Source organism: Spea bombifrons, chromosome 5 (assembly GCF_027358695.1).
Source record: "Spea bombifrons isolate aSpeBom1 chromosome 5, aSpeBom1.2.pri, whole genome shotgun sequence".
Classification (NCBI taxonomy): domain Eukaryota; kingdom Metazoa; phylum Chordata; class Amphibia; order Anura; family Pelobatidae; genus Spea; species Spea bombifrons.
The window spans coordinates 101,145,149-101,164,320 of record NC_071091.1 but is presented as its reverse complement, the minus strand read 5'-3'; the positions used below and the strand labels follow the sequence as shown (position 1 = coordinate 101,164,320).

Genomic DNA, 19,172 nt, shown 5'->3' with positions numbered 1-19,172 from the left:
AGAGAAGTATGATTAAGGTCTGCGTCTTTACATCAGAAAAAAAACGGGGAGACTAGACAGGCCGAATGTATCTTATCTGACTCACATCAGTCTTTATTATATGTGATTATATGAAACCCATGAACTGTTTTGTCACTCGGTGAAATAAAGTATTATGAAGTCAAACTAATAATATATTTGCATGCAGGTTAAAGGTCCCATGCAGTGTATTTAAGTCCATTGCACATACTGCTTTGGCAGCTTGTACCATGTATGTGACATCACGCTAACATATCAACGCATTACCGCAGGTAAAATCATGAGTCGGACGCCAGAGGAAGTAGAGGCCACTCTGCAGATTGCCAAGCTGGATGCGGAGGACCTGCGCAGCACCGTGCACTGCCTGTCATTCAACCAAGCCTTTGATTCTGGGGAATACACCTTGATGGAGCTTGATGACACGCTATGCAAAGAGATTGAAACTGGCGGCAGGTTGTACGAGTGACCAGTTTGTATTGTGTTAATATACTGAACGGCACCCTCGTGACTGTTCTAGCGGGTAGACAAATGATTCCTAATCCACACTTATCAACACTTAGTGCGGCAGAACCAGTTTAAAGTCTGATCCGTGTACTGGCTGTTGGTAAAAGGGGTCTGGGACGGATGTCTAACAGCTACCAGCTCATCTTTATATATGACTCCCCTAAAGACAGTCACCAGAATCAGGAATCTGCACACACACCCCACAGGAACTCAGGTGCTTAGCTGTGCCAGGAAGGGCCAGCTCCCTAGTAAATCAAAATAGAAAAAGGCTCCAGGCATTCAAGGGTTCCATCAGGCAGATTTATTGAAGGAGAAGGACAACAACGTTTCGACCTCACGATGAGGTCTTTATCAACTTGATAAAGACCTCATCGTGAGGTCGAAACGTTGTTCCCCTAAAGACAGAGCCGGTCTGTTGGCTGCATCCGTACGTTATTTCAGTATGTAACTGTAGCTGATTTTTTTAGCTGTATCTTCATTATTATTATTATTATTATTATTATTATTTTTTATTTATATAGCACAAACAAATTATGCAGCGCTTAATATATAATATTAGTGTGTATATATATATATATATATAATGTTACTATAAAGTGCTTAGAACCCTGCCCTTACAGAAACAAAGTTTCTATAAGCGAAACCTGAATGTGAGAACCCAGGATGCTTTTTTTGTATTCTATATTCAATAACACATTTATTTTAATTATACATAAGAGATGGCACAGAATATGTGCATACAAGCTTCTGACATTCTTTACAATAATGCACTAGTTTGCAACCTAATGATGTGTTATGAGAGCAATATTTTCTTTCCACTTATCTTCATGATGCTAAACAAATGACATCCAAGAAAACGATTAAATACACAAAAAGAAAACCATGATAAATTGCCTTGTTTTCTTGTCTGATGCTCTCTCAGTAAACTTTATAACTGTTCGACGAGTTGCACAGTATACCGGTTACGTCTAGAAAGTGTGGTGCTGTCGGGAAAATAAACCCAAAGAGCAAGCCCGCCAACATAGGGTGTAGAGATGTATAATAGGGGGTGTCGGGTTAGGTGGCGCCTCTGACATTGAGTTGAGGATTCTACATCCACGGTAGTTGAGAATATCCTGAAATCTGTTTAGAAATGTGCTATTGCACAGATGAAACCAGTTGCTAATTTACATTTTCGTCTTTTACAGTCTTGTTATCCGAGGGGACAAAAATGACCATGCTGTTCTTTGCAGTCAAAATAAAACCTATGATCTAAAGATTGCAGACACTTCGAATCTGCTGCTTTTTATACCTGGAGGCAAAACCTCAGACCAGTTGCCTGCTGACCAGAAAGAGCTTAATGTCGTTCAATGTGAGGTAAGGTCTGTTGTTCTTGTGGCAATATACCATGAAATATTAGCTATAGCATGCATTCAAAATAAGAATTGCCACTAAATCTCTGCAATTAAATGAAATTCTATCTTCAACTGTATGATATGCCTGAGGATGAGACCTACGTCGTCTGGCAGTCTTAACAATTGAATAAAATGAATTTAGCTAAAATCAGTGTTGTCTTTACCAGATCTGCTTATGTCCAAATATGTCATAAAACTGTAAGAAACTGAGTCCATGTCTGCCGGCTAAACAGTTATTTACTGCAGATTGCTGGATTCTCTAACCACTACTGGGAACTCAGACGGTGCCGACCCAAGCTTAAAAAACTCAAGAAACTTCTAATGGAAAATACGTATGAAGGACCAGAGAATGAAAGTGAAAACAACAAAGACCTGCCGCTGGTGAGAGTCACGACCAGAGTTATCGTAGCGTGAGTGCCACGCTGGCTGGCTGGCTGCCTCTGATATCTAAGAGATTATTATTATTATCATCTTTTCATTTACATAGCGCCAACAGTTTACGCAGCGCTTAATACAATACATATATTTAAGGCGTATGACAAGATGAGAATTGACAGACTAAGACAAACCGATACATTAGGTGGAGAGGAATGTGGTGACAAACATAAGGCACAGAGAAAGGGTGAGAGGTAGTGTGGTGGTTGTATCGATGATGGGAAAGTAATGGTGCGGCTTCTCTGAAGAAGTGGGTTTTGAGAGGTTTCTTGGGTTTTGAGAAGTTTCTTGAATGTTGGGAGGGATGGTGAATGCTGAAGGTTTGGTGGAAGTAGATTCCAGAGATATGGGGCAGCCCAAGTGAAATCTTGCAGACAGGACAAGGAAGAGGTGATAAGTGAGGGGGAGAGAATTAACCCATGGGAAGAATGTACCTTTTCTGATACATGGGAGTTCAAAAGTGACTGTGGTGCCAGGTTTGAAGTGTGGTGCTGTCACCATAGCAACCTAGGAAGATTGCACTGGTTACAAGACCGCTTTTACACTAGAACAGGGTGAAGACTAATTTATTATTTAAAAAGAATTGGACAAGCTGGGCTCTGTGTTGACATCTGTGATTTCTGATGTCAGTAATGTTTTATAAAAATTAACACACCATCACACATATGTATGAAATAGTAATAGTAAAAGTGCTAACCGGTGGATTTGGGATCAACTTGACTTACTGCTTAACTGCCAAAGTCTCTTTGCTATATGATACGTTTAACCTGTTTATATACACAGGCTTATCATCATCGCTATGCAGAGAGCATTTCAGTAAAACGATGCGGAGTTGCTTCGTTTTTACTTTACTGAGAGCGTGGTAGATACATGTAACAGCCTCCCGACAGAAGTAGTAGAGGCTAAAAACAGTGAGAATTTAAACACGCATGGCATAGCCTTAAAGCCATAGTGAATCTCTGAGCCCTGACCAAAGACTGATCTGAGTCTCTACATTAGATTAGATGGGCTGAATGTGTCTTTTCTGCCGTGCAATTCCGTGTTTCGATTGCGATTCAGCATAAGTCTAATTAAATCTGTTTGAAATCATATTTTCAGTACGCCACAAATGATCTTCTGGATCAAATTCAAGCAAGCAGTGAAGAGTTGATGAACCATTTGAAAATTATTCATGCGTGTAATATTAAAGGTGCGCTTAATGTTTTCAAGGGATCTTGCCATCTTGTAGTTGCTTTTTGGAAAAAATGCCTTATAACTCTAATAATGTTAGGAGTGACAAGAAGCCATTCTCGTATAATCAGCTGTCCGCTATTCTCTGTTTCTGGAAGTATCATAATTCCCTGTGAATGTCCTCACCCCGGCCAGAGATAATCACGTCATCCATTACTAAGGTTGGCTTGCTAAACGTTGCTCATCCCTTGTTTGTTTGCACATTTTCCCATAATACGTCGGCAACGTGTTTAAGAAGAACTGGCTAATTTTTGCTATTCTGTGGTTTATCAGGTTTCTGGAGAGTTCTGGATTTTGATTACGAAATGAAGCTTCTGAATCATGTTACCCAGTTAGTAGACTCGGAGTCTTGGTCCTTTAGCAGAGTTCCCCTGAAGGTCTGTCTTCAGGAGCTCGGCATGCTGGAGCCGGAGTAAGTATCGTTTATTTGTTGCGGTTTGTAGTTTGTAGTACGTTTTCGTGTAATTCTGCATGGGTTGGCTTTCGTGGCCATTCGTACGCTCTTCACACAGCCTACCATTGCCTGCTTTTGTGTCACATGACCAGAAATTCAGCAGAAATGACGTTTCTAATGCGGCTCTTTAAATATAGTAGATCAATTGGTATGAAACATTGAGCTTTATGATATTTTCTTACAAAATCTTTCCTCCCCCCAGGGAAATGATTGAACACTGTTTACATTTCTACGGGAAGACATTCCTTGATGACGGTGAGATTGGTTTTGTCTCTCGAGATAAATTGATCCATTCTATATTTACATACAGTTAAACCCCTTTGCCTATCAGTCTTCTCAGATCAGTGCTTTTATTTTGCAGATCTTCTAGCAATAGACATATTTTTTTACTGTGTATTTTAATACAAAAAGTTTCATGCGCATTCTCGCAATATTTTAGTATTGTGTGACAAGCGCTGGTTCTGTTTTCAATGTCTTAAAGTCTCCTTCCCCCCAGTTCTCCAGACGGGGCAGCCATTGTGGGATACATCTGTATGGGGTCTGGCCTGCTACATCCTTACCTTGAGTACTACCAGTGCACTGGAGGTGGGGAGTTTTAATATAGGGCATGGAGAAGTTTTAGTCCACATAGAAGGCTGGGGAGAAGAAGAGGAGGTGGACCTCTTAACATGGTGTTCGCCTTTACAGGATGGCTCATGATGACGTAGAATCCCTGGGCCTTTAGTTGTTGCACCTGAATTTCTGATGTCAGTTTTGCCTTTGGCCTCAAAAAAATATTAATATCCGTTTATGACCCCCATGGCCTGGGCATATAAAATGTGCTACTTTAACATAGTGCTCTGTTTCTCCATGCATTAATATGAATATTTTTATATATATTTTGATGATTATATAGACTTTTTCATTTAGGCGAAGTGTATTTTGCTCTGGATGAGGAGAAGATCTGCCGAGCTACAGCCCAGATGCTCTTACAGAACGCAGTGAAGTTTAACCTGGGAGACTTTCAGGAAGTATGGCAGCAAAGCGTCCCGGAGGGCATGACCACACGGATGGATCAACTAAAGGCAGGCACTGTTTGAATAAAACACTTGGTAAATTATGTGCCCAAAACAAATTCACTCATCAGACTGGTGCAGTGAGATGCCGTCTACGAGCTGGAATTATTTCTTGATAGGTTTTCACTTCTGGGCCAAGAAAGCACTTTTTCCTGTGACATAGAATGGATAGCCTATAATAAAGCTAGTATTTCCACCCTTTTATTTAATAAAGGCTACTTGTGATTAAATGGCGATTTTGAGAGATACTAAAAAAATTATAAGTGGCATCATCGAGATTTTGAACATGTTTGAGACCCTTATAGTAAATAGCATACCGTCTGCCTCCTCCTGTTGGCAAGCAAATGCTATTCTCACACACCTTTGTCTATCTTAGGGTTTGGCCTTGGTGGATCGAACGTCTAGACCAGAGACCATCTTTTTATTAAAAACCGAGGACTTGCCTGAGGACACCCAAGAGAGGTTCAACAGCTTGTTTACAATGCGAGAGAAGTGGACAGAAGCTGATATTGCCCCGTATATCAAGTGAGTGGGGTTTCTGTCAACCTAAATATACTGTCATGTTTTTCCAACCCTATATATTTATATTAGATATAGATAGATATATATATATCTATATCTCTACCACCATCATAGTCCGTGCATATGCCCAGGACAAACCTCAGCTTAATGAAAAATTCAACAAAATACGTGGATTTATGAAAAAATGTGTGCGTGTAAAATTTAGGTGGCATCCGCTACATTTAAGTCCAATTTCCAAGCATTTCTTTTATTTGATTTATTTTTTCTAAATGACCAATTTATGTCTTCCTGGAGTTCTCTGTTCTTTTTTTCTTCTAGGGACTTATGTGGAGAGAAGCAAACCATCGGGGCACTGCTCACTAAATACGCCCGATCGTCTGTGCAGAACGGTGTGAAATTATACAATTCCCGACGGCCACTTTTCTAACTTAACATTCTTGTCATCCTTACGAATTTTGTAAAATATGTATATGTGCATTTTTTATACACCGGTTTTAGGGTGTAGTGTCAGTTGGTTATGGAGTATAATATAAGTTACAGAATGCCCTGTATTTTTTATAAACATATTTGCCAATTCTTCTAAATAGATGTCCCTTCTTCGAAAAAAAACAACTTTGTTCCTGTTTGCATCCTTAAGTTGAAGTTTCCTTTTCTGCAATTTCCATGATTTATCAGTTTCTATCATGAAAATGTGTGACTTTGTAACAAACAATACATTTTTAGGTTGTAGCAATAAAACTCCGGTCTTGGTAATCTGTGATTTTTCTCAAGCAATTTCTTTGTATTTCTATTTATACTCCAGTGAGTTTGAGTTGAAGAATCTGATTATCAGTAAATGTTTTATTTGAAGAAACTATTAGTTTCGGTATCTGGTAACTTTAAATGGGCCGTGACGCCCAAATTTTCATATAAAGTGCTAGATTTGTTAAAACTGGATAATTCTATTTACGGATGGAGGGCAGAAGACGGATTCTTTATTCAGTATTTTAAATCCCAAGCCCTTCTCATAATTTCAGTATTAAGGTTTTTATGGGGAGGATCTCCAGGTTTTAAGACGAGCTAGAAGCTGTAATCTTCACATACTCAATAGATAATTCAGGAAAACGTGTAAAAAGTACAAAAATCATTTTTTAGCATGTTATAGAAATGTAATGGAAGTATCTCTTCCAGGAATTCTTAATGTTCAGTGTATGTGACTGTGTCACAAACTTTCCCAACGCCGACAAATAACGTGGGTTTAAACTGCAGATAAGTGGAACAGCCTTCAAGCACAGGTGGCAGCAGGTTCTACCGTGAGGAAATTAGACAGCCTGTAAAAATACTTTATATAATATATGTTTAATTTTTTTGAGGGTGGGTCAATATATATATATATATATATAATATATATATATATATATACACACTTCCTGGAGCATTTCAACATGCGTATTTAATACTAGAATTCTGTTATATAATGTGGAGGATGGCGGCTGCGGGTATAGTTACAGTGTTTATCCTTACACTGATTTATGGATAATATAGGGGAAAGTTAAGATAAAACATAACTATTCTCCTATTCACGTAGCAGCCAGTAGGGGGGACAAGTTACCCTCTGCAGAGTGACACCTTGTGGCTTTTAGTTATTAGTTAGTTGCTGCCCTCCTCACTGGAACTATTTTGTTGTGCTTGGGTTATGCTGCTTCTGTCGGTGAACGGTGTACTTTTGAGTGCCCGCGTCAAAGATGGACGATGGCTGCTGGTCACGTAATCCTGCTGGACGCTTCGTCACGTGATTGATTGAAGTCTCGCGAGAACCGCGCGCCAAGAAGCCGGGAAGCGGAAGACTCGCTGCTTACCCATGGCCCCGGCAGTGAAGGAGAGCGGGAACACCATTAAGTCGCCTTGCTAGCGGTCTGTAACCATAGCAACGAAGCCAGGCCGCCTGTGTTTCGGGCCCCTGGGAGGGCTAGTCACCGGGGCACCTCTGGGAAGGTGTAAAAGTTTTTTGGGGGCTCAGACGGAGAACCCCGAGGACAGAGCATTTTGCACCTCTGCACAATGAACAGAAAGAAGGGAGACAAGGGCTTCGAGAGCCCGCGGCCTTATAAATTATAAGTATCCGGCCTGCTGTGTCTGTCTGTCCTTGTACTCTACAACTGCTCTATTGTGAGGTCTGCCGTATACACACAGTGTGTGTGTGTGTGTGTGTGTGTGTGTCTGTCTGTGTCTGTGTGTGTTTATAATATAGACTGTGTGTCTATTGTATACACAGTGTGTGTGTGTGGTGTGTAAGCTATAGTATACATAGTGGAATCAGCATTATCCGCTGTACAAATGTTTAGCGCACAATCTGCATGCTACAAAAACTTGTGTCTAGTGCTTAGGGGTTAGTAGATAAATGGACCATCCACCCATCAGAGGCAAATACAGAGGAAATGTAAACATGCATGGTATAGACACAAACCTATCCAAAATCTGACAAGATCAGGAACCCAGCATCCAGCAGCACGACTTAATTATCTGCATTAACTATAACCCGCTGAAATGTCACATGGGTGTGCCGTGGATAATCTGCAATACGCACGGGTCATGAGACAGTACAGTATGCATGCCTGTGACATGCAATGTATGATCGCTGAGGTTAGTGTGCAGTGTATAAAACCTGTAAACGGCAGTATCCGTGTGACCCGCTGCACACCTTTAACGGCAACCCAAACAGGACGCCTAATGTCTCAAGATTGCGTTCTGCCCGCTGTGTAACTGCGTCTGGTTTCCCGTATCCGTGGTCTGTCACGGATGTGTCGGCTGCGTAGGATGAGGTTGTGTTGGATACTGTGTCTGCCACGTACATGGCCATGTGTGGATCATGTGAGATATTGTAGGTCTCCATGCTGCGTAAATAGTTGGCGCTATATAAATAAAATATAATAATAATTATAGTAAATGTGTAGCGCCTCCTTAGTGTAATGGCTGGAATTTGTGTTAAAACTATTTGTGTTAAAGCTATGACAACTGCTTTTCTTGTGTGTTTTTTTTATTTATTTTTTTAACAAGTTTCAGGTTTTTACCAAATTCTTCATACAAAGAAAAACCGAGTGTGTTTTTTTTCTATGGAATTTAATTTTTTTCCCCGTTTCTTCTTGTTTTCTTCACGACCCACCAGGTTGTCTGCATCAACAACATCAACTTCCAAAGAAATTCGGTGATTGTAAGTATGACTCCCGTAGAGCCGCTAAACTAAATATCTGCTTTTCTTGCAGTAAAGGTTATTTTGAGGTCTTTATGTTACGCTGTATACACTGATGCCCTGAAACGCGGTATCATCACTTCACTACTGTTTACAAGCGAAGTGACCCTGTAGAAAGAGTGAGGGTCTTTCTCCGTTTCTTCCATTAATAAACGCACGTTTTTGTTAATAACTTAGGTCGGGTTTATAAACTCCCTGCATGAATTATGAATATAGCCGAGTCTGCTGGATTCCTGGCGTGTTTTTCAATAGAATTTTGTGGGGTTGATTGGGTAGAGAGAAAAAAAAAAAGGAAAAATAAACTGAGTATCACATGGATAAAATAATGCTGCTGGCGTCTGGCTTTTCATTGTCTTTTTTAAATACGCATTGCTGATATTAAATCTCTTTTTTTCAGGGCTTTGTCGAATTGACGATATTCCCAACAGTCGCTAACTTGAACAGGATCAAGCTGAACAGCAAGCAGTGCAGGATATACCGTGTGAAGGTGAACGAGCTGGAAGCGGCCTTCATATACAACGACCCCACGCTGGAGGTCTGCCACCATGAGTCCAAGCAGTGAGTATTGTCCTCCGGGGCACAGTCGGTGCATGCTGGAGAAATGATAGACTCGTAATGGTGTTAGTGAATGCATTTCCAAGATGAATGTGTTTTACCTCCAATAGCGCAGGATTACAGCAGCACCATTACAACGTGATGTACATTAGAAAGCGGATAACCAGGGTCTGCAAATGTATCACCGCATAATATGTAATAGCAGCCTGCAAAGTGTGCTAATCCTGTGGAGCCTGCTTATAATTTAATGCGATTATTGTCAGTGGTTGTCAACAGATTATCAAACTTTTACACAATTACACATTTCCCTCTGTCATTTTATGATTGCAATCAGATTGCATTATTAGTCATTTATGTTAAACTCTGGGTGGTTTGGGTCGACCCTACGCAGACTGAGCAGCCTTATTCGCTCTTGGTCTGGTTGCTTAATACAAATGCCAGTGATAGTGGCTTCATAGCAAGTTTGCCGTAATGATCTTTACTGTAACTCAGCTCTAAAGCTGATGGGTAAATCCATATGGGGATTCGCAAAGGGGACACCATGATTTAAATGGATCACAGAGCTTTCATATACTTTAAGGTTCATTTGATATCACTAAAGAAATAAGGAAAACTGGCCAAGCGAGCTCTGAATGCCAGCATCGCTGTCCTGTGCACAGAATGCGGCAGCGCGAACTTCCAGAAAGCTTTTAATGATTCAATGTTTAGGAGAGAGAGAATATTATATTCTTATATTATAATAAATAAAAAACCTCAACATCACCTTTGTCTTTCTAGGAGGAATCTGAACTACTTTTCCAATGCATATGCAGCCGCGGTGAGTGCGGTGGATCCAGATGCTGGAAATGGGGAGCTTTGCATCAAAGTTCCTTCTGAATTATGGAAGCATGTTGATGGTAGGTGTCTGTCACTCTGTATTTTCTTCACTAGCATCTCTTATTTTCTACCGACTTGGAAGTAATTCATAAGGCGAAACAGAAGGTAGTATTCATCCAGCATTGGACGAGTGAGTGCCCTGCTCGTATTTGAGGATTTTCTATGTTTGGACAAAACAGGGATCCATAGCTGCAACACTTCACCTCGTACCCTATGCATGTTTTTTAAATAAAGATGGTGACAACTGAGGACCTGGCTGTTTGCTATATTTACTATTATAGTATATTTACTATTACCTTATAAGTGTCGGTGTATACTGCACACGTGTAGGGGGTCTGCCATACGCTGTGATGTATTTAAGAATCTGTGATTTAGCGGTTTTATTTTTGTGCTCCAGTGTATCTGTCACAGATTGTGTGTCTGTTGATTGTGTTGATGATGTCCCGGCAGATTATTGACCACTTTTGGGACCTGTAAGAAAAATAAATAACTCGTAATCTCATCTTGCCTTTTAACTTCTTTCAGAGTTAAAAGGCTTGAAAGTATACATTGAGTTTTCTCTGGACCAGCCGAAAGGCGGACTGCATTTTGTCGTCCCCAATGTTGAGGGCAGCATGGCTGAACGTGGAGCGCATGTGTTTTCCTACGGCTATCAAAATTCTTCCAGGTAAGATTAACTTTGAAAACATTTCCTCCTTTTTGTTCCTTGCATCAAAACAGCGGGAAAATGTTTGGCAATAACAAAATGCCTTGTGTTTTAACAATTTATAACGATCTGAAATAATTCTATATTCCTCTAGTAAGTTCTGCTCAGTCCTTGTGTGTTGCACCTTGGTCTGCCGGTAGGGGCAACAGAACACTATTCTTAGTCAGTCTCTGCACAAGCAGCAAAGCCGATAAAGATTTATAAAGACACGGAAGGCTCATATTATGTCATCTAATATTGCTGACTGAGAGCTGCCGTGATCCTGTCTCAGGGGAATGTATTCTACGGTTTCCATGAACCCTCCAAAAAATTAACTGACGTGCATGGTCATGTGACAGATGGCACGCTACCACCGCGCAAGAGAGCCCAGTACCGGGCAAAAACGGTGCGGAAATGGAAGAAGGCTTCCACTTCCTGATGAGGCTTCAGTAATATTAGATGACTTAATACTCACCTCCGTGTCTTTATAAATCATGACTTTACGTCATGTTATTAGCAAAATCTAGTAATTATTAACACCAGGCTTTTATTTTACTTTTTGTGTAAATGTTTTAAAAATCCAGCCCTTATTATAAGAATGGCAAGGAAGCCCATTGCGCATGTAAATATAAATATAGCTAGTACACCATACATAGCCTCTTTACACCAGAGCCAATTGTAAAAGGTATAAAAGCATATAAAGGATAGACAAACGATGGTAGACAAAGATATGGATTGTGCTTAAAGCAGTGTAGGTGGGTAGTGAAGGATCAACAGAATTAAAATCTTTTGATCATGACATTTGAAAGCATTAATCTACTACAAATACGCTTCTTGTTGTAATAACTAATGTAAGATTATTTTCCTATTGGCTCTGGAGCATTTAGCGAACAGGACTCCATACTTTCCGCTTGGCCGCTAATGTTCATCTTTGTAACTTCTTTATAGGTTCTGGTTTCCTTGTGTTGATTCGTACTCAGAGCTGTGCACGTGGAAGCTGGAGTATACGGTTGATGCCTCCATGGTGGCTGTTTCCAACGGAGATCTTGTAGAAATAGTTTACACCCATGACATGAGGAAAAAGACTTTCCATTACACGCTTCCAATCCCCACAGCCTCCCCTAACATTTCCCTGGCAGTTGGGCCTTTTGAGATCCTTGTTGACCCCTATATGCATGAGGTAACTTATGCTCTTGGCGATACAGTTCATGGATGGTCTCCTATGTGCTAAATGCCCCTAAACATGTCGCCTTTGATGCATGTGCTTGTTTTTCCAGGTGACCCACTTCTGTTTACCACAGCTGCTCCCTCTTCTGAAACACACTACCTCTTACCTGCATGAAGTGTTTGAGTTCTATGAAGAGATTCTCACATGCCGTTATCCATATTCTTGCTTCAAAACGGTCTTTGTGGATGAAGCGTATACGGAAGTATCATCGTACGCATCAATGAGTATTTTCAGGTTTGTCACAGCCCGCTCTATCTTCTTAACATTCAAGTATGGTCCATGATGTACCAGGTCGGAGTGCAACAGCGGACTTTGTGGGGAGTTTATTGGGGCAAAGAATCGTCCGCTTCTATAAATTGGGTCCTGCTTGTTACATCTCTGTCCAGTATCACTTTGCTGCGTAACCAAGAGTGTTTTAAACGTGTGTCTATAAATTACTTCTCAAATGAGAAGTTACATTTAATCCCTACTGAAAAACTCAAGCAGCTGTTATACAGAAAATTATATATGTAAGTTGCGCAATAATACTAGATCTACGTTAATTTACATTTCATCCTCGGGAGCTTTCCGTAATTCACAATGCGTGTTGTGTTTCAACAGCTGCTGCTTTTTTCCCCTTAGTTGGTTTCATTTTATTCAGCATTTTAATTTATCTGGTTATTTTAATGTTGTTTTGTTTGTTTTTTGGCAGTACAAACCTCCTGCACAGTACGTTGATTATTGACCAGACTCCGTTAACCAGAAGGTTTCTGGCTCAGTCTTTGGCTCAGCAGTTTTTCGGTTGCTTCATTTCGAGAATGTCCTGGTGAGTACGTCGCGTGAGCTGGCAGCCCTGTCAAAATAGGCAACTACTGTATAAGCCACATATACAAAAAAAACGGAAGAAATACGCAAATGATCCTTATTAGTTCATTAACACGTCAAAGGACTGGTAGAACATTACTGAGATAAAGGTATATAGAATAGCGTTGGGGACTTCTGGGCCTGACTTCCACAAGAAATGAACATGTAAAAACATAGATGTGCCCGGGGGACTTATACATGTGGTGTCTGTGTTCTTCATACGATCATGTTGTAACTGGCCGAAGGTTTTGTGTATAGGTAGTTTACGTTTTTATATGACAATTGTGTGTGCACCAGTAAGATGCCCGACATATAAATGTACGTGATGTATAACACATTTATTTAGAAGCTGGAGTCCGGCATCACTTTTTAAGAGCGAGAAAAGTCACATAGGTCGGGCGTAATGCAGAGAAACCTTGTCTGGATGAAATAGAAAAGATAATGGGGTATCTAAAAACAAGAAAAGCGCGGCCGCACAGACTATGTCCAGACTGCTTATCAGGAAACATAGTGAGTGCTTTACGTGTTTAGCATCCACTTCAGTCTAGTATAACACGCTACCCAGCTGAGTACACAGATCGCTGGAACCCTTAAGACCATGTACAGCGGTGACAGTCTCTGTGTGTTCACGGTCATCTGTTATTCCTTTTGGTAACAGGTCAGACGAGTGGGTTCTGAAAGGTATCTCTGGGTATATTTACGGCCTCTGGATGAAGAAGACATTTGGTGTTAATCAGTACCGGCACTGGATCAAAGAAGTGAGTAAACCCGTGTTTACAATGTTATGATATTGCTGGGAAGAGTCACAAACACGTTGGCTGGTCCATAGCACTGAAGTTCCCCCCACATTTGTAACCTGAAAAGACTTTTCCTCGTTTTCAGTGGTTTATTCTGGTGACATCGGCTAGTATTTATTATAGTGACTGCAGATCAGTGGTGCACCGGCCGTTCTATGGTTTACATAGAAGCGAGGATTCTCCCAGTGCATTCGCTCCGTGGAGTTGGGTTCTGTAACATTGGGGGGTTTCAAAGTGGGGGCACAAAGTGTCACGCTAGCTTAAGAAACAAATGCTATAAGGCAGGGGCTGCAAATTTTTCTACTGATTTAGGAGCCAAGTTTTTTTTTTTTTTTTTTAAACATAGAAACTAACACACACTCAGAAACAAACTTTCATATACATACTAACATACACTTACTCACATACACAGAAACATTCACATACACATACTAACACACACAGGAACATATTTACACGTACTAACACATACACGTACTAACACACATTAACATACACATACTTACACACACAGAAACATACACATACTAACACAAGTAACATATTTACATTTACACACATACTAACACACACAGTAACATATTTACACATACACGTACTAACACACACACTAACATATTTACACGTATGCAATCTAACATTAATAGGCCCACACAGTAGCATTAACTCGCACACGCTAACATATTTACACACACTGTAACATACATATTTACACCACGCTTTGTTCACTTGTACATTTGTTGGCTCGGGCAGCTCTTCTGCTTCCTCGCATCAGGGAAATGTGTTAACCCGCGCTTGAGCTCGGTGGGGTATGCCGGGCAAACCTTCTGGGCTCGGAAGACATTTCTTGTCGCCATGTTGACCTGATGCCTCGGGTTTGTTGAGCCCTGCTATAACGAATGCTGTGAAAGGTTTTTTGTGTCATTCAAAATAAATAGACAAAAAGTAGATTCAAATGTTCTTTTAATAAGTTAACTAAATTACACAGAAATATTCGTCATTCTATATTCCTTGTTTATTAAATATAAAAAAAAAAAAAAAAAAAGTATTCTGAAACTAAAGCTGAAAATGAACGTATAGCAAACGATGCACCAAATCCCCATCCCCATTGAGCGTTTTATTCTTTCATTCCTAGGAGCTGGACATGATCGTCTCCTATGAACTAAAAACCGGAGGGGTTTTACTGCACCCGACATTCACAGCTGGCAAAGAAAAGGATAAGTAAGGATTATACTGAATTTACATCTTTTGCATAAAAAAGGGGGCTTTATAAGAAATAACCCGTGTAAAGCCGCACAGCTGTGTTATACTTTTCAGAAGCATTTCATTGATATTATAATTTGGTAAACATTTGTCCATCGTGTCTGGCCACTGTGTCTGCTCCGAAGACTCAAACCTTAACCAGTTCTAGACCTCGTCTTAGGTCCAGGAGCCATTTGCCTGTCCCATGCATGTCTAAATCCCTCACTGTATTAACTTCCGTCACCTCTGCTGGGAGCCTGTTCCGTTTATCTACCACCTTGATAAAGGAAGACTTTGTTACATTACAGATAAGCCTCTGACCCCCTAGTTTAAGATTATGGTCTCTAACCGTTGTCCTCCTTTTAACTTATTTCATTAGTAAATACAAGAAACCCTACTTGGAGAATAAAGCCCTATATTTGAAAAGGCCATTATTTGCCAGCCGCATTCCAATATAGAACCGGATTGTTCTCATATATGGAAGAATATTAAATATCTGAACACTTCTATTGAGAACGTCCGATGTCTTCACACATTTGCACATACTTCAATGCTCATTTAATGAATGGGTTAAAGTGAACATATTGTGTGACGGATCCTCTAAGCTGTCCTAAGTATTGGAAAAATATTTTCCGGTGACTGACATACGTTGCGTGTTTTTTTTTTCTTTTCAGCCCATCTTCACACTTCCACTTTTCAACCAAACACCCGCATACCCTGTCCTGGGAGTATTACAATATGTTCCAGTGCAAGGCCCACCTGGTCATGCGACTGATTGAAAACCGCATCAGTATGGAATTCATGCTCCAGGTAAGCGAAATGCCTCGATCTGCTTTGTTCAGAGAAGATAGCTCTATAATAAAAACGCTTTGACTTATTCGTAAGTTTCATAAAGTTAATGTATACCATCTAGTGGGTTAACCTTTGCAGTGCCATGGGGCGGGGGGGGGTTATCTTTTCCATTCATTTTGAATTAAGTGTTACTAATTGGTTGAGATGGTCTATGTAAGTGAGGAAAGCTCATAGAACTGGCCTTGTCACATCAGCTTCCCTGAGTTAAATTGGGCTTGTTCCCCTTTTAAAGATATTTTTTTTTCTGATTGACAGCTACTGAAAGATTTTCACCTAGAATTTTTTTCTTTTTCTAAAATATATTTTATTTCCATTGTAGGTTTTCAACAAGCTTTTAAGTTTGGCCAGCACGGCTTCATCTCAAAAGTTCCAGTGCCACATGTGGAGTCAAATGTTGGTTTCGACATCTGGCTTTTTGAAATCCATCTCCAACGTGTCTGGAAAAGACATCCAACCTTTAATAAAACAGTGGGTGTATCCTTCTTGTGTAAGAAACATATTTTCTTTATATTCAATGCAGAAGGCAGGCTAACTCGGCACATGTGTGATTTCTGGAGACGTTCTGCCAAATGTCACTTAATTTGGCAGCAGGGGTGGGGGCGATCCAGTGAAACTGCGGGGTGCCTTCAGTGCTTTGAACATGGCGGTACTAATTCAAAATTAAGTGTAAAAGTCTGCATTGAAAATAATCTGTTACTGGTCGTGCCATTTGGCCTGTTAACAGATTTGATTTCTTTAGGATATGTGGACAGGACAAGGCTATCTATGTACCAAAAGGAAGAAAAGGCAGAATGCAACTTATATAGATATATATTGATATATATATATATAGATATATTAATATTAAAATGCGGTTGGGGACAGAGTCAAACTGGTGATGTAGACCAACAGCATTAAACATGGCGGAGACACTAAGGGCTTTGTTCACTAAACTGGGAGTTTGCAAGTTCAACTTTGCCATGGCTGCACCCTGCATTAAGATAGACAAGCTTCTCTTGCGAGTATTGCCCTGGACGATGCATAGTTAATGCTGGGAGATCCATTTGGTAGTAATCACTTAGTTTAGAGAATAAATAAATAGATGTGCTGAAATGAAAGAAAGTCGGACATAATATAGTTGGGGTTTTTTTTCAACAGGATGGGCAACTTTACAAAATGTTGGTTTACTTATTGGAAACCTACCCCATGTGTTTACACCTGAGGCAGTGATCTACAGTTACTTTCATCTTTAGTTTTTTTGTTAAATACCTTAAATAGCTTTGTAGCGATGGATTAAACGGACGATCCAGCAATGCATGCGCACAATGCATAGCTGCATTAATCATAAGACCACAGGTGGAAGATGGCAGCTGCATCTTACAATTACAAGCTACATCTGGGTTTAAACACATTTAATAATGATCTATGTGGTGGTGTTTCATTCATTTGGACACAATCGTCTCTAAAATGGATCAGTCAACTAAGCAAGCTCACTGTAGGTGGTTTCTAAGATATTTGCAATAAGCAATTATAGCCTTTAGGCATTTCGGACAATTTGAGCCAGTGTGGAAGAGTCGGGAGAGTTGGGTGCTGTGAGGGGAGAGAGTTGGGTGCTGTGAGGGCTAATACACCCACCGCCTATGAGCACGTTACGTCTTAACAGTATCTTGCAGAGACCAGAGCGGGGTTGTGAAGTTCTACGGCAGCTTTGCATTTAATAGAAAGCGAAACGTTCTGGAATTGGAAATAAAGCAGGACTGCAGTTCTCTGGGGACTCAGAAATACGTGGTAAGCTTCTGTTATAAATTGCCACGCTCCGTTTGCCAAGTAAAATTTGGGAGAGAGAGTTAAAACGCATATGTAGAGTATTTCACGACTTTAAGGGAAGGCGGTAGCGGCCGATAAAAAGCGTGAGGTTCGGCAGTTGGAGTAGCGGAGGAACCCAGATCCGTTACAATGTCATTCTTTTAATAGCCTGCAAGGTGTTATTCGTTTAAACCCTAAGCCATCCCATGTTTTCTGCCGCATTGCTGTAATTGTGATATCTCTCACGAAGGACTTTTACCGATAATCTTTTTGGGATCTAAAGTGGGTCTGTCGCTTTCCCCAAATGCAAAAGGTGCTCACATAATAAAAGTGGCAGTGCATGTGTAATAAAAAAAGGACAGTGGGAAAAGGTATCTTAACCTCTTGCTATAAGGATCTGCGGAATCTTTCATCCCCATAAAGTTATTTCCCACCTCCTTTAACCTTACCGGATCCGTGCGTGATTTTAGTGTTTGTTAATATATTAGGCTGAGGACACTCTTAACCTGTTTTATCGTCTGCAGGGTCCACTTAAAGTAACTGTTCAAGAGCTTGATGGGTCTTTTAACCACACGCTACAGATTGAAGAAAACAGCCTGAAGCATGACATACCGTGCCACTCGAAAAGCAGAAGGTAATTGCTGCAGCAATGAGCACTATTAAGCGAATAGATCCCCTCGCTCCCTTTTGGGTCAGCGCAGGGGCTTGCTTTTTATACCCGGGATCTCAGGGTTTTCAGCTGTAACTACAAAATTTTGGACCGGAAATGTTTTTGTTCAGCAATCAGTGTGATTATGCCATGTCGCTTTTGGAGGTACAGCCCCTTTTAACGATCTCGCATTTAGTTTTCTTAAGGTTCAAAATGTTTGGGGAAAATGTCTAATGTTGCATGTCCTCCCGCTGCCCCCTTTTGGGAATGCTGAGTGGCCGGCCCTGATCTACCACCATCTCAGTCACCATCTCATCACCATCTCTTTTTTTTATTTATTTATTTTTTACAATTCACCTGCAACTTACAGCAAACGCCTAAAAGGTGATCTAAAAACATCAATAAGTGGTTAGCGCTCCTTTTCTATGCATGCATTTGATTTATCACAGCAGCCGGTGAATGCATTGTGTCAATGTCATCGCAGCCTAGACCTACGTGTTCTGTTACCGTTTTAGACATGACCCTAGCGGTTATTTATTCTCACCAGGAACAAAAAGAAAAAGATTCCATTGATGAACGGAGAAGAAGTAGACATGGATCTGTCTGCAATGGAGTAAGTTGAGTTTTTTCCATTTTGTTGATTTAATAGACCTGTGTAAAATAGAAAAATGTGAATGGGCCATAGCAATAACCAAAGGCTCCTGACACTGTATGAATAATTATACACAGCTCAGTATTCTGGCCTGGGCCGACTGTCCTGTTTTACATTGGATGTGCCATCATCTCTGGCTTCCCAGTGAGCCTCCTCAGAACTATCTG

At 40.5% G+C, this 19,172-nt stretch overlaps 2 protein-coding genes across 2 annotated transcripts in view; both read left to right on the top strand.

Annotated features, from left to right (window-relative positions):
• Nucleotides 1–294: 294 nt before the first annotated feature.
• Nucleotides 295–6,188, top strand: DSCC1 (DNA replication and sister chromatid cohesion 1). The gene is made up of 9 exons (XM_053467304.1): nt 295–471; nt 1,710–1,878; nt 2,163–2,297; nt 3,450–3,540; nt 3,855–3,993; nt 4,238–4,290; nt 4,945–5,099; nt 5,467–5,615; nt 5,931–6,188. The coding sequence occupies exons 1-9, from the start codon at nt 299–301 to the stop codon at nt 6,037–6,039; spliced, it is 1,173 nt and encodes a 390-aa protein (XP_053323279.1). The 5' UTR covers nt 295–298; the 3' UTR covers nt 6,040–6,188.
• A 1,228-nt stretch (nt 6,189–7,416) lies between these two features.
• TAF2 (TATA-box binding protein associated factor 2) overlaps nt 7,417–19,172 on the top strand; it is a 32,310-nt gene continuing 20,554 nt past the window's right edge. Inside the window, exons 1-15 of the mRNA XM_053466800.1 lie at nt 7,417–7,705; nt 8,748–8,802; nt 9,239–9,399; nt 10,174–10,292; nt 10,798–10,939; nt 11,906–12,137; nt 12,235–12,419; nt 12,877–12,990; nt 13,687–13,786; nt 14,961–15,046; nt 15,742–15,877; nt 16,239–16,393; nt 17,572–17,686; nt 18,229–18,338; nt 18,901–18,966. Of these exons, the coding sequence (XP_053322775.1) occupies nt 7,653–7,705; nt 8,748–8,802; nt 9,239–9,399; nt 10,174–10,292; nt 10,798–10,939; nt 11,906–12,137; nt 12,235–12,419; nt 12,877–12,990; nt 13,687–13,786; nt 14,961–15,046; nt 15,742–15,877; nt 16,239–16,393; nt 17,572–17,686; nt 18,229–18,338; nt 18,901–18,966 (1,829 nt within the window). The 5' untranslated portion in view covers nt 7,417–7,652. The remainder of the gene's footprint in view (nt 7,706–8,747; nt 8,803–9,238; nt 9,400–10,173; nt 10,293–10,797; nt 10,940–11,905; nt 12,138–12,234; nt 12,420–12,876; nt 12,991–13,686; nt 13,787–14,960; nt 15,047–15,741; nt 15,878–16,238; nt 16,394–17,571; nt 17,687–18,228; nt 18,339–18,900; nt 18,967–19,172) is intronic.